General features: G+C 33.2%; 2 protein-coding genes across 2 annotated transcripts; one reads left to right on the plus strand and one right to left on the minus strand.

Annotated features, from left to right (window-relative positions):
* Positions 1-1,643: 1,643 nt before the first annotated feature.
* LOC139529986 (uncharacterized) lies at positions 1,644-3,518 on the minus strand. Its single transcript, XM_071325991.1, has 3 exons — positions 3,327-3,518; positions 2,505-2,686; positions 1,644-2,063 (listed from the first exon to the last, which is right to left on the minus strand). Exons 1-3 carry the CDS (start codon positions 3,515-3,517, stop codon positions 1,888-1,890), a joined length of 549 nt encoding a protein of 182 aa, XP_071182092.1. The 5' UTR covers position 3,518; the 3' UTR covers positions 1,644-1,887.
* Positions 3,519-5,276: 1,758 nt separating this feature from the next.
* LOC139529984 (uncharacterized) lies at positions 5,277-10,353 on the plus strand. Its single transcript, XM_071325989.1, has 3 exons — positions 5,277-5,530; positions 6,291-6,468; positions 8,052-10,353. The coding sequence occupies exons 1-3, from the start codon at positions 5,446-5,448 to the stop codon at positions 10,060-10,062; spliced, it is 2,274 nt and encodes a 757-aa protein (XP_071182090.1). The 5' UTR covers positions 5,277-5,445; the 3' UTR covers positions 10,063-10,353.
* Positions 10,354-12,229: the final 1,876 nt, after the last annotated feature.

Raw genomic sequence — 12,229 nt, forward strand, 5'->3', positions numbered from 1 at the left:
CTAGAATAACATTGTCAATCTTATACTCCGTTCTGCTGCCTCTAACATTGTAAAAAGTATGAACCATGATTTAAACAGCGTATGAAAATTGTTGTTGTTGTTGTTGTTGGGGGGGGGGGGGGGGGTATTTCTTTTATATCATAATAAATAGAATTTGCCAAACTGTCTGCATACTATGAATGCGTCTTATGCAAAGAAACATAATGCCTACATGACTGAAATATGTCTCTTGTTCAAATCTGAGTCTTCAGCTGAGGCGACGCACGCGTGATAGTCAATTCGGTCGTAAAATGCATGTTTCGGACTTTTCTTCCAGGGCATCAAGTAAAAACCTGTTAAAAATGAACTAAAAAGTTTAATACTTTTCCCAGGAAAATTAGCCCAGAGTAAAATATTCCCGCATATCCATGTTACTCGTCAAATGGTGACAAATAAAACAATGAATATAATTTACTTTAAAAATACGATTCTTTTAAAAAGTAAGAATATTAATCAAAGTTCCATATTTTCACGGTCATCAATGATATAAATTTTGTTAGAAAAATGAGTCCAATGTACAATGCTCTTCAGTATATAATTTCTGAGCAATCATTTGTTTCATTTCAGATCCTTATATTATTCTTTATTTCATAATTATCGTCAATTATCTAATCACAATTTTCGCGTTCATTCTTTTATGTTGTCTTCATTTAAAGCTAATCAGAATATTTTAACTATGGATAACATATCCAATTGTCTGATAATGCTCAAGAACTATATACAGAATAGCAGAACGAAGTATGTTTTTCGTAAAAAATTTTCAAAGTATTTTCGTCACCCAAAATGACAAAAATATGGAAATTTGAAGAAACTCGAACAACAAAATTCATTGAATCAGTGAGATATGATTTCATTTAATATTTATAGCAGTTTGACAAACAAAATTTGGCGGAAGAAAAAATAATAATAATTAAAAAAAGAAGGTCTTTCCACAATTATTTGAAAGAACTGTTGAAAAGAAAGTAGTTCCTATTTACTCAAAGTTAAAAATGGCATCCAATGATTAGTTTCTTCATACTGATGGGCTAAATAATTGTTTTCCATAAACTTTTCAGTGAAATAAGGGAGAAAAATAATATTTCTCACGGTCACTTCCGGTTTTTATTTATCAAGGTCTAATAGTATGCGATTAAAACTTTCAGCTGATGCTTAAAGAGTTAATGCCTTAGTCTATTCTAAACCAAAGAGAAAAGCAAATTAAAGCTATACATTACTTATACAGTCAAAATGGGAGGTAGGGAAACATATTATATTTCCGAAATATTTTACATAGACTTTATTCTAGGGATACGTTCTGAACTTTAACGTTGTTTTACCAAAAATGTTTGGACGTAAAGGAATCAACAATTTCATAAAATGTGTCAGAGAATTCATAAAAACTTAGAATAGGTAGGAAGGCAGAAACTAGTATTTTGTACACAGCAAAGGATTTATTTTACGAAAAATATATATTATCCAAGACATCTTTTACCAATGCTACACATTTGTAAGTTTGTAGTTAAATATATATTTTCTTTGTTTTATTATATGTAGGTTCACACCATGTTTTTATACAATACAGGCATTTGAACAGATATCTGTATATATAATGCACTCTTGTGTGCATGTCAATTTGAGGTCTATGGAAGGACACATTTCATTTGCACAGATGATATACCATGTTTTGCTGCAAGCCCGTTAAAGAGTTGTCTAAACAATATAAAGCCGGATAAGAACATGTAGTGTGGTTGACAATGAGACAACCCTCCAAGAGACCAAATTTCAAAAAATCTAGGACAGTAGTGTTCCAGTTAAAAAAAATATAAAAATCATGTTTCTGAAATTCAAACAGAATGTTGAAGAATGTATCTACTCCGGCTTTCTATAAGGTGGTGGTAGTGGTTCTATCGGATGCATTGAATATCCCATATTTGGCGGAAAAGACGTTTGTGACTCTGGTGCTATAGGCTGCATAGGATATCCCATATTTGGCGGAGGATGGCGCTGAACCGGGTATCCACAATGAAATGCTGTTTGTATATTTGCTGAAAATGTGCGTTCAAAAATGTATATTCAAATGTTTGATAGAAGCATAATTGATATCCGAGTTTGCGCAATGAGCTGAAGAAAAACGTTACTACTTCCGTTTACTTGAAATGAAGGTTTGACGAAACAGGTACAAACAGTACAGTACTCTGCATTGAAAATTTTCAATTGTTTATTTTAATGTGAATTGATTTAAATTTCAATTGAAACAAGATGAAAATTTAACATATAATGTACCAATACGTGTGATTCCTGAAGCAGAGCTAGTATATTTACTCCTTAACGTAACTTTAAGTGCGTTTACATAACTTTTAAAAGAGCAATGTTTTGTTGATAATTTGTGTATTTTATATATAAATATACAAATTTGTATATGTAAAGATAATTTGAGAAAAGTATCAAAAGAAATATAAGAAACCATTTGTTTAAAATATACATACGATTTACAGGCGGCGTGGTGAAAACAGCAACGTTTGATGTCCCGACAGGTGTAACAACTGAGCCCTGGGACATTCCACCACGTCTTTTGTTAACAGTTTTGACACAAATGACCACAGCAATAATAAAAATGGCGACAGCTGCAAGAATTCCGACGAGTATTCCTGCAATTGCACCATTAGATCTGAAATAAAGAAAAGAGTCTTATTTCTTACCCGAAAATAAGGATCCAGCATGCATATATGCAGCTCTGAACTGAAAAAAAAATATTGTCAACTATCAAACTTTGATGCATATAGTTTTCAATATTTCCCAAAAGGGTTACATGGGCAAAACATATCTTTCCAAGCTGCAGTATTATTATTTTTAAAAAGGGAGGACGGGCTCCATTTGGCTTTGTGCGTTGTGAAAGCAATGGCAACATACTCATTAATTTGCCAATGTTATCTTTCATATTTATTTGGCTTATTGTTTGAATTTTATCATGATGCTCGTCTGATGAAAAATGTTTTCCTCCTTGTATGACGGAGTAACAGTATTTTCACGAGGATGAGATCAATCGAACGCCATCACGTCGTATAGACATAATTGAAACTAATTTACATATAAAATAAAACAAATAAATAAAACAAAAATAAAACAGAAGTGTTTTAATTAATAAATTACAAAAGCCTACATGAAATGTGAAAATGTAGAAGCCATGTAGGCATTGATAAACAGCATTGATGTTTGTTTAATTAGAAGTGGTGATAATAAATTTACAAACCAAATACAAATCATTCTAGTAAATATTTAATTGCACTAGTAATTTATGATCAACATACAGATTGGTTAATTGGTACAAATATTGGTTCTCACAATCCTGGTCCCCAAACAAGCCACTACAATAGCCACCACAATATTTGTAATATGTTCCATAAAACACACTGTACTTGGAACACCTCTCACACAACACTTCATCTGGAAGATATTGATCAATAGTTGGTTGCTTAACGTCCAGTTGCAAATATTTCATGCATGATCAGGACGATTATGAAAAGAAGATGACATTTTTACTTAACAAATAAAGCTATTTCATAAATTGCAACAATTGATTTATAATTTCAGTAAAAATTGTCGCTTAATCAATTCATTTGAAAACACTTTTTAATTGATTGTAATTGTAAAACCAGAGTTTTGCTTGTGTCATCGGATATTGAGAACCGACATTATAAAAGAAAAACATATGCAGTGCCGAAAAAATTACTCTTAAAATTAATTGTTAACGAGTCATCGTATCCGAGACTTATTTCGTTATTGAATAAAATTCTTTCTACATATGTTCGTGTTTGAATTCCTTTTTGAATTGTTTTACACTAGTAAATTTGGGGCCTCTTATAAATAAGTTGCTGTTCGGTGTGCGCCAAGGCTGCATGCTGAAGGTCGTACTTTGACCTGTAATTGTTAACTTTTTATACATTTTGACTTGGATGGTGCAACAGGTTGTGTATCACTGTAAATATTTAAACTAAACGTATATGAATACACACTATTTTGTTTATGGAAACCGATATTATATGAATAATTTTCGTTTGTTATATATACGAAGTTCTGACAGAAATCGTACCGAATTTTTACAGATTTTGTTTTGGTTTGCTTTATAAATGATGTTATCTATTGACATTTTTTCTCTTTTTTGACAAATCATATCCTAGTTTTTCGTCTGTGACATTTCTAGTCAAGATAGCCATATATAATTTCATGTTAAATTTATATTCTATGTACAATGTATTACTTATAAACGTTTATAAAAACTACCGCATCATTTGGAATCTTGCATTACGTGATAAAAAAAAAAAACCAATATCCCCCCCCCCCCCCCGAAATTTGATTAAACGGTTATGTCGCATTTCGCCATACGGCATGTCTTAAAACTTACATATAAGCAATGTCACTACAGCTATTTCCGTTAGAGCAATCATAACTTTTTTGTATCTTTAACCTGCCAAACTTTTTTTATAAATGAAGTTAAAAAAGGTTTTAAAGCATAGGACACATAAGGAAATTGAAACTTTCTAGCGACATCCATGCATTTATAATTCATGAGCTTGTATTTCTATATTTGGTAACCTTAGACACTCGAAAACAACTTAATTGATTCTGGTGTAAGGTGTCATTACTAATCTGGTTTTAAAATATTTATTATATTTTCTACATATCTTTATCATACGAGAGGTATTGTGTTAAATTTTCATTCGACGAAGACGTAATCTGAAGCCGGCCTCCATTTACGGAATTGTCTCCCTGGCCTTGGGTTGTTTTCTGATTTGTGGTAGAGTTGTTTTCTTGTTGACACATTTTCCCTTTTCATTCATTATTCTACAAGAAAATCTTGTGACGTTACTTTTTCTTCTTTTTTTCTATTTAATTAGGGAATACGATACAGTAGCAGGGGCAGATAATAACGTTTTCCAAACTTTTCGTGTTGTTTTCGCGACGTTGGTAACAAGAACGTTGTAGTTTTGCGATGTTTCTAATAAGAACGTTATCGTTTCGCGACGTCGCTTTAAATGAAGTTACAATTTCGCGGATTATACACTGACGTCATAAATCCAGTTGCGCGAAATTCAAAAAAGTACCTGCTGAAAAAGCGGCCATGCCGTTTCTGAAAGACGGAGAAATCCGCCGAAGGGCTGGTAGATCAAAAGAAATACTGGAAATGAACAACAACAAATTAAATACAACTTTGACTGACAATGAAGAAATGGTTATAGACGGGAGGAAAGTACCGACGGGATATCATGGAAAGATGGTAGACGAATTGTGGAACTTTTCAGTCTGGCAAAAGCACTGAATAGCTGTCAAAACGTTAACTGCACTGCTCAGCTGAATCTACTTAACGTGGAAAAAGAAAAACTGCAAGGATTTGGGAGCTATCTCACAATTCGTTGTTTGAACTGTAATATGCTTAACAACATTTTAACAAATAAAACACATTACGGAACAAAAGGACCTGCAATTTTTGACATCAACACAAAAGCTGCAATAGGTAATTATAAGTACTGATAGTTGCGTGTCGTCCAGTGGCAAATATCTAATTGCACATTTATCACATTAACATGTTATTTTAATGAGACAACACATACCCTTACCTGCTTTGGCCTTTGTATAAGATCAGCACACTGAGTATACTTTTTGATGTGCCTCCTCACAAGATACATGTACTTTGTGGAAATAAAGACATGTAGCTCTACTTGTATATGTTATTATAATTCATAAATGAGTATTGTTTATAAATACCATGTAAAAACTTAAAAACTATTGGTTTAAAGAAGACGAGTTGTGAATAATTTTAGTTCATAAACCCCATTAAAAGGAGGATCAGTGTAACAGTACATAAATATAATGGCACTGAATAATGTTCAAAACGGAAAAAAAAACCAACGACCACATGCTACAGGAGTCGGCCTTTTTCTGGCACCTGAATATTTTTAGAAATGGTTAAAAAGTATTAACCTTTTGCTATTTATTGGAAATATGATCACTATTGTGACTCAAATATGCGCTGTATTCGATAATATAACGGAAATTATCATTTTATTGCAAAAATACTTAACTCTTCACAAATTTTGCCTTTTTGAGATGGGTTGTCCTATAATGGTTTACTTTTATAAATTGTGACTTGGAGAGTAGTCTCATTAGCACTCTTACGCTAGTCTGGCGTATATACAACATTTAGTCCTGGTATCTATGACGAGTTTACCACATCTTCTTAAATCAATTAACACAAAAAATGTAATAATTTGCAGGTATGATTGAGGCTGGTATTGGTCCAAGACAACTTAACAAGTTTGTTACAGCGCTAGGAATTCCAGGAGCAACAGCAAAGACTTTAAAAAAACGGGAACGGGAGATTCAAAAGCCGCTTTCGGAGATTGCAAAAACGTCATGTGTGAATGCTCTTCAAGAGGAGATTGAGAAAACAAGGTAAACTAATATGTAAACTTGGGCATAATGAATGTAACTATGTATAGACATGTTTATTGTTGTTGAAGACCGCTACTTAAATCTCTAGACATTTTTTTTCTTTTTTGGGTTGTCGGGTTATTGTCTCATTAATGCAGTCCCGTATGCATCTTTACACAGAACGGTATTATCTTATTTGTTTGATAATTTTTCATTTGATCGCCGAGTGAGCTAACTTCTGTTATTTCTAGAGGGGTGCATTAACTGAATAGTTTTTTTTAATTTTTTGCACTGTCTAATCTTCTCATTTGGCTGCTTGTCATAGGAAATTCACGTATTGTCACATTTCCATAAAAATGTAAACAAAAACGGTATCACAGCAAAGTACATAAATTGATTAATAAACTGGTCCGCCGAGCGCATATGGATACGACCACAGATGGATACGACCGCATAAGTCTATCCCTAAACAATAGGAGTAAAAATGTAAACAATATACAATTCTAATATAAAAAAGTTGATGTGGTATGATTGCCAATGAGACAACTCTCCACAAGAGACCAAAATGACACATACATTAACAACTATAGGTCACCAAACGGCCTTATTCATAGAAAAAAGGAATATATGTTTGAATTTGAATTGTTATTTAATAAAATAAATAATAGGTTTCTGGCAAAAAATCAATTAAGTCATACAACTTGAAATTACACAATTTACACTCTGCAATTGCACAATACATAGTGAATCTGTCTTCAGACTTTATACAATGAAACAACCAGCAAAATAAATTGTAACCCCCACAATTTCTTCAATGGTGAGGGGAAAAAATCACTTTAATTTTTAATTTTAATATCTTTAATCTTGCGGGGATTTTTTTTTAGACCAACCCCTGAACAAACTATGATATTAAAAAAAAAAACCTTTTGTTTTTGTAAAATGAGGTACTATTATGGTGGTCGGATGCGACTATTTTCCCTTATCGTTTTGCGCGTTTTCCTCTGTCATTTTGCCAACGCGAAATCGGGCAATCGAGGAAGCGTAATCTAGAAAATAAACTCATCTTATACCAGGACTAAATTTTCTATATACGCCTGACGCGCGTTTCGTGTACAAAAGACTCATCGGTGACGCTCGAATAAAAAAAAGTTAGAAATACTCAATTAAGTACTAAATTGAGAAATTGAAAAATCGGGAAATCGATATCAAAAATTCCAGAAATTAGGAAATCAGGAGATCTAGAAAGCAAAAACGCGAAATCAAGAAATTCATTTTGCGTTTTCGCTTTCGTGTTTTCGCGCTTTTGCTTTTTTGCTTTACTGATTTCTCGATTAGCATTTGTAAAGTAAAAGGAGAAAACATGAAAAGGCGAAAAGGCGAAATGGCCGCATCCGGCCACCATATACTATTCAATATAATTATATTCACACATCTTCTCCCTATGGTATTTCACCTGATGGTACATTTTCACAAAAATAAAAAAAAATAAATGAACAAAGCACAACTTATTGTCATTTAAAAATTGCTTGCTTTTGTCTCCTTTTTGGACCCTTATTTTTTTTTTTAAGAAATGGTTCATAGATTTGATTTTTTTTCCACTACAGGGAGCAGTTAAACGTAGAAACCACAAATGGCACTGACATTCCAAAGTTAACGGCTAAATACGACATGTGTTGGCAAAAAAGGGGCTCCGGTCGTTCGTACAGTAGCCACTCGGGTGTTGGATCTGTTATTGGGCAAAACACTGGAAAAGTTTTAAACTTCAAAGTATGTTCAGACCACTGTCGGATATGTTTAAAAGCATCGCAATTGGGTAAAGAACCAGAAAATCACGAATGCCAGAAAAATTGGAATAAATCACCTAAAGCAATGGAGGCACATACGGGAGCTGAACTTCTAAAAACATTAGAAGATATTGGGGGAACACAAGTAGGCGTGTTAGTGATGGATGACGATTCTGCCACACTGTCCCAAGTGAAGGAACGATTGGGACATCCAGTGGAAAAATGGAGTGATATAAATCATTCAAGGAAGTCGGTGGGAAATTCTATGTATAACACATTGCAAAAAAAACACAAAAGTTTAACTACCACAGTTATAAAGTACTTTCAAAAATGCTTTTCCTATGCAATATCACAAAACAAAAACCAAGAAAATGCACTTAAGGAAACACTTATCTCGATAGTTCCACACGCTTTTGGTCAACATGAGAAATGTGGTAATTGGTGTAAAGCGGACAATGAGAACTTCAGCTTTAAATCCCTACCTGGCGGAAAAGCATTATCCGGTGATGACCTTTACAATGATTTGTACATTGTATTTGAGACCATGTCAAACAATTCACATAAACTTGCACCAGGGGGATCAACAAAAGATGTAGAGTCTCTAAATGGCATATTCGCGTCTAAAGCACCAAAGCGAATATGCTATAGTGCCAGTGAAAGTTTAAAGAACAGAGTTTCTGCTACAGTAGCTCAGAAAAATATCGGATACCATTACATTTCGGAACTTCATTTAGAGGCTGGGTTATCGCCCAACAAAATTACAAAGAAACAAAGCGAATGTCTTTCAAAGGAGCGAAAACGGCAACTGATTTATAACCAACAGCCAGAGGTGAAAAGAAGGAAAATTAAAACAAATAACGAAAAAAAGACAGAAATAGCTAAGAAAGAGAAAGTGGAAGGGACTACGTATAAAAGTGATGTTGGTTTTTCACTGGTCACTGAGATAAACAATATACCTGGGATTCGATATCGTCCTAACATAGAAACTGTGACCAATTTTGATGGTAATTTTGCTGTGTTTGACTTGGAGACCAGTTCGTTACAAGAGGACTGTGAAATTCTACAAATAGCCTGTAAATTTAACGATAATGAATTTAGTTGTTACATACAACCAACCAAGCCCATTTCAAAGATGAGTAGCGCTGTCACTGGACTTACAAATGAAGGGGGTGTTCTTTTTCACCATGGTAAACCAATACGAGCAATCAACCGAGAAGCAGCATTTCAAAATTTTGTAATATGGCTAAGTCAATACAAACCAGTAATACTAATTGGCCATAACGCCAAGTTATTTGACTCTAAACGTTTAATTTTGAATATAAAGAATTTTACATGTTTTGCCGAATTCAAGACAGTTGTTAAGGGATTTGTCGATACCTTGCCTTTGTTCAAAAAACAATTTCCGGGTTTTCCAAACTATAAGCAGACTACAGTGTATGAACATGTTTGTGGAGGACAGTTTGATGCTCACAACGCAATAGGAGATGTTTCAGCATTGAATTGTATATTGGAAAAATCGAGCATTGGTAAGAAAGAACTACTTTTACATTCTTTCAGTATTGAATCCCTAATGGAGCAACAGAAATTTGACACAGAAACAAAGAGAAATGAGAAAACTTATGAAACTGTGATAACTGATAAATTTTTAACAAAATCTATGGCGCGTAGGATGGCTGAATCGGGTCTGGTGTTGGGTGATTTTAAATCAATACACAAAAATCATAACAACCGTGGTGTACAGCAGGTATTCACTGAAAAACGTATCAATCGAACACCAAGAGTGACAGACAAAACAGCTATCCTCAACAAATTTTTGCAATATTTTTCATGACAAGAACAGTTTTTTTAATTATTGATACAGAAGACAATAATACTTTCTTGAATTAAAAACAATCGGAATTAAATTATTTTTTGTCTTTATTTTTTTTTTTTTGTTGTGTAGCATTTGTCAGACTTAAAATTGTATGGAGTATTGTCATTGTAGAGCCACATTTAACAAACTACCAACAAAAAACCATAACCAACTGCACGTGCGAGACCCTCATGAGTAGACAAAGTCGTACAACACCCTATTTGTAAATAAAATAATGAATAGAGTGTATCATCCTGTTCTGGACTTGAATTTGGTACATACAAAAATTGCCGATTTAAAATTGATATTTTAAAAATATACAAGTGTGGACACAGATGAGTGTGGATATTATGTTTGGATGTTTGACAGTGTCTTATGACAAAAGGAGTTCTATGTATTTCCTATATGGTGTTATTAACTGTGTTGCACGCGGTGACAACCAATCTGAGCATTAGAGGTGTTTAAAAATATATAAGTGTATGCAGAACAACTGTCAATAAAAGTATGTTAAAAAGATTTCAAAAAAATATATTGGTGTCATTTTTGGTTTGATTTTAAGCAAATTAGTACCAAATGATCCAAAACTGTCACACTGTATTTTTGTTTTGTTTATCAAACTGGATGTAATACTAGTAGACCAAAACAAGAAAATAACCGTTCACATGCTAATAAAAGAGCTTATTATTCAATCTTTACGGTTCGTTATCGTGCATCATATTTGTATTTCGTTCATTGTTAAATCAGGCCGTACGTTTCCCGTTTCAGTTGTTTTGAATTTGTATATATCTATATCTTTTTATTCTCATAAAGCCAATGCATTACATCGGTACAGAGATAACAAATACAACAATAAATATTTACAATATGTACAAAACAAGCGAGAGAGGTTACAAAAGTTACAAGCCAGGAGTACAAACACAAGTATTTATATTTTTTATAAAAGAACAAAGCTTCTTCAGAACTGGTTTTCTTGTAGGGGCGTTTCATAGCTGATTCTGCGGTATGGGGTTTACTCATTGTTGAAGGCTGTCCCATGTCGATCCTACAGTCGTTAACTTCTGCGTTATTTTGGTCTCTGGTTGAGATTTGTCTTATTGGTAATCATATCAAGTCTTCTTATTTGTATAGGTACATCTGTATTGTACTTTAACATATTGAGAGAGAAAAATTGAAAATCAGCAAATGTACATTACTTGCAGAAAGACAGATCAGAGAGCGTGCACACACGTCAAAACTCGTCGCTTTCAAGGTGATGAGCAAATATGAAGTCATTCAGTAAGGTTGTTTCTAAGAAAAGTAACAAACATATTGTTAGACGATCGGACAACAGATCAAACAACGTGTTTGCAATATAGCTCTACTCTTAGACAAAGAAGTAAGCCAATATCATATAAATATCTATACGCCGCATAAAAGGTAATGGAAGTTATCTATTGATAATGACATCGTTCAATATCATTTTCTAATACCGGCTGCTGTACTTCATATGAAATGTTATACTAAAACTTCATTTTCGGTTGATTGAGGCAATAATGAGATGAAACAGCATCAACTGTAAAACAATAAGTACTCCTTATATTAAAAGTTTGTAAGATGATTATCTTTTGAATGTAGAAAGAAAAAGAAAAATCGAAGTATGGCCTTTTAAAGCTGACGATATGGAATCGGTTTTGTTATTGTAGAAGGTTGTACGGTTGTCATTGTTGAAGGTTATATACGGTTGTCACTTAATGGTATCACCTCACTCAATTTAAAGTTGGTTCACATTTTGCCATATCACATGTATCAAGGCCTTTGAAATAATATTCTATCCTCTTTTAGTACATGAATCAATTTAGAACTAATGTTGGACGGATATGCACCTTTATACTTATATCAGAGTTTTCTTTATTGCCGTACAGTTAAAAAGTAATCTGCTAGTAACCTTTGTTATATCCCTTACTTTATTATAAAAAGGTTTCTGTCCAAATGTAGTTTCGTAAATGTTTAGCACAAATGTTTTGCCATTTTACAAGGAACCATCATATGCATTTTTATGATAAGTATCAACGCTTTTGAAAACACCTGCATATAATTATAATTGAGAGTATAGTCTTGTACGGCGGGAACGATTATACGACGTCTTTGCGATTAAAACTTAACATAA

The sequence above is a fragment of the Mytilus edulis genome, chromosome 7 (assembly GCF_963676685.1).
Source record: "Mytilus edulis chromosome 7, xbMytEdul2.2, whole genome shotgun sequence".
In the NCBI taxonomy this organism is placed as follows: domain Eukaryota; kingdom Metazoa; phylum Mollusca; class Bivalvia; order Mytilida; family Mytilidae; genus Mytilus; species Mytilus edulis.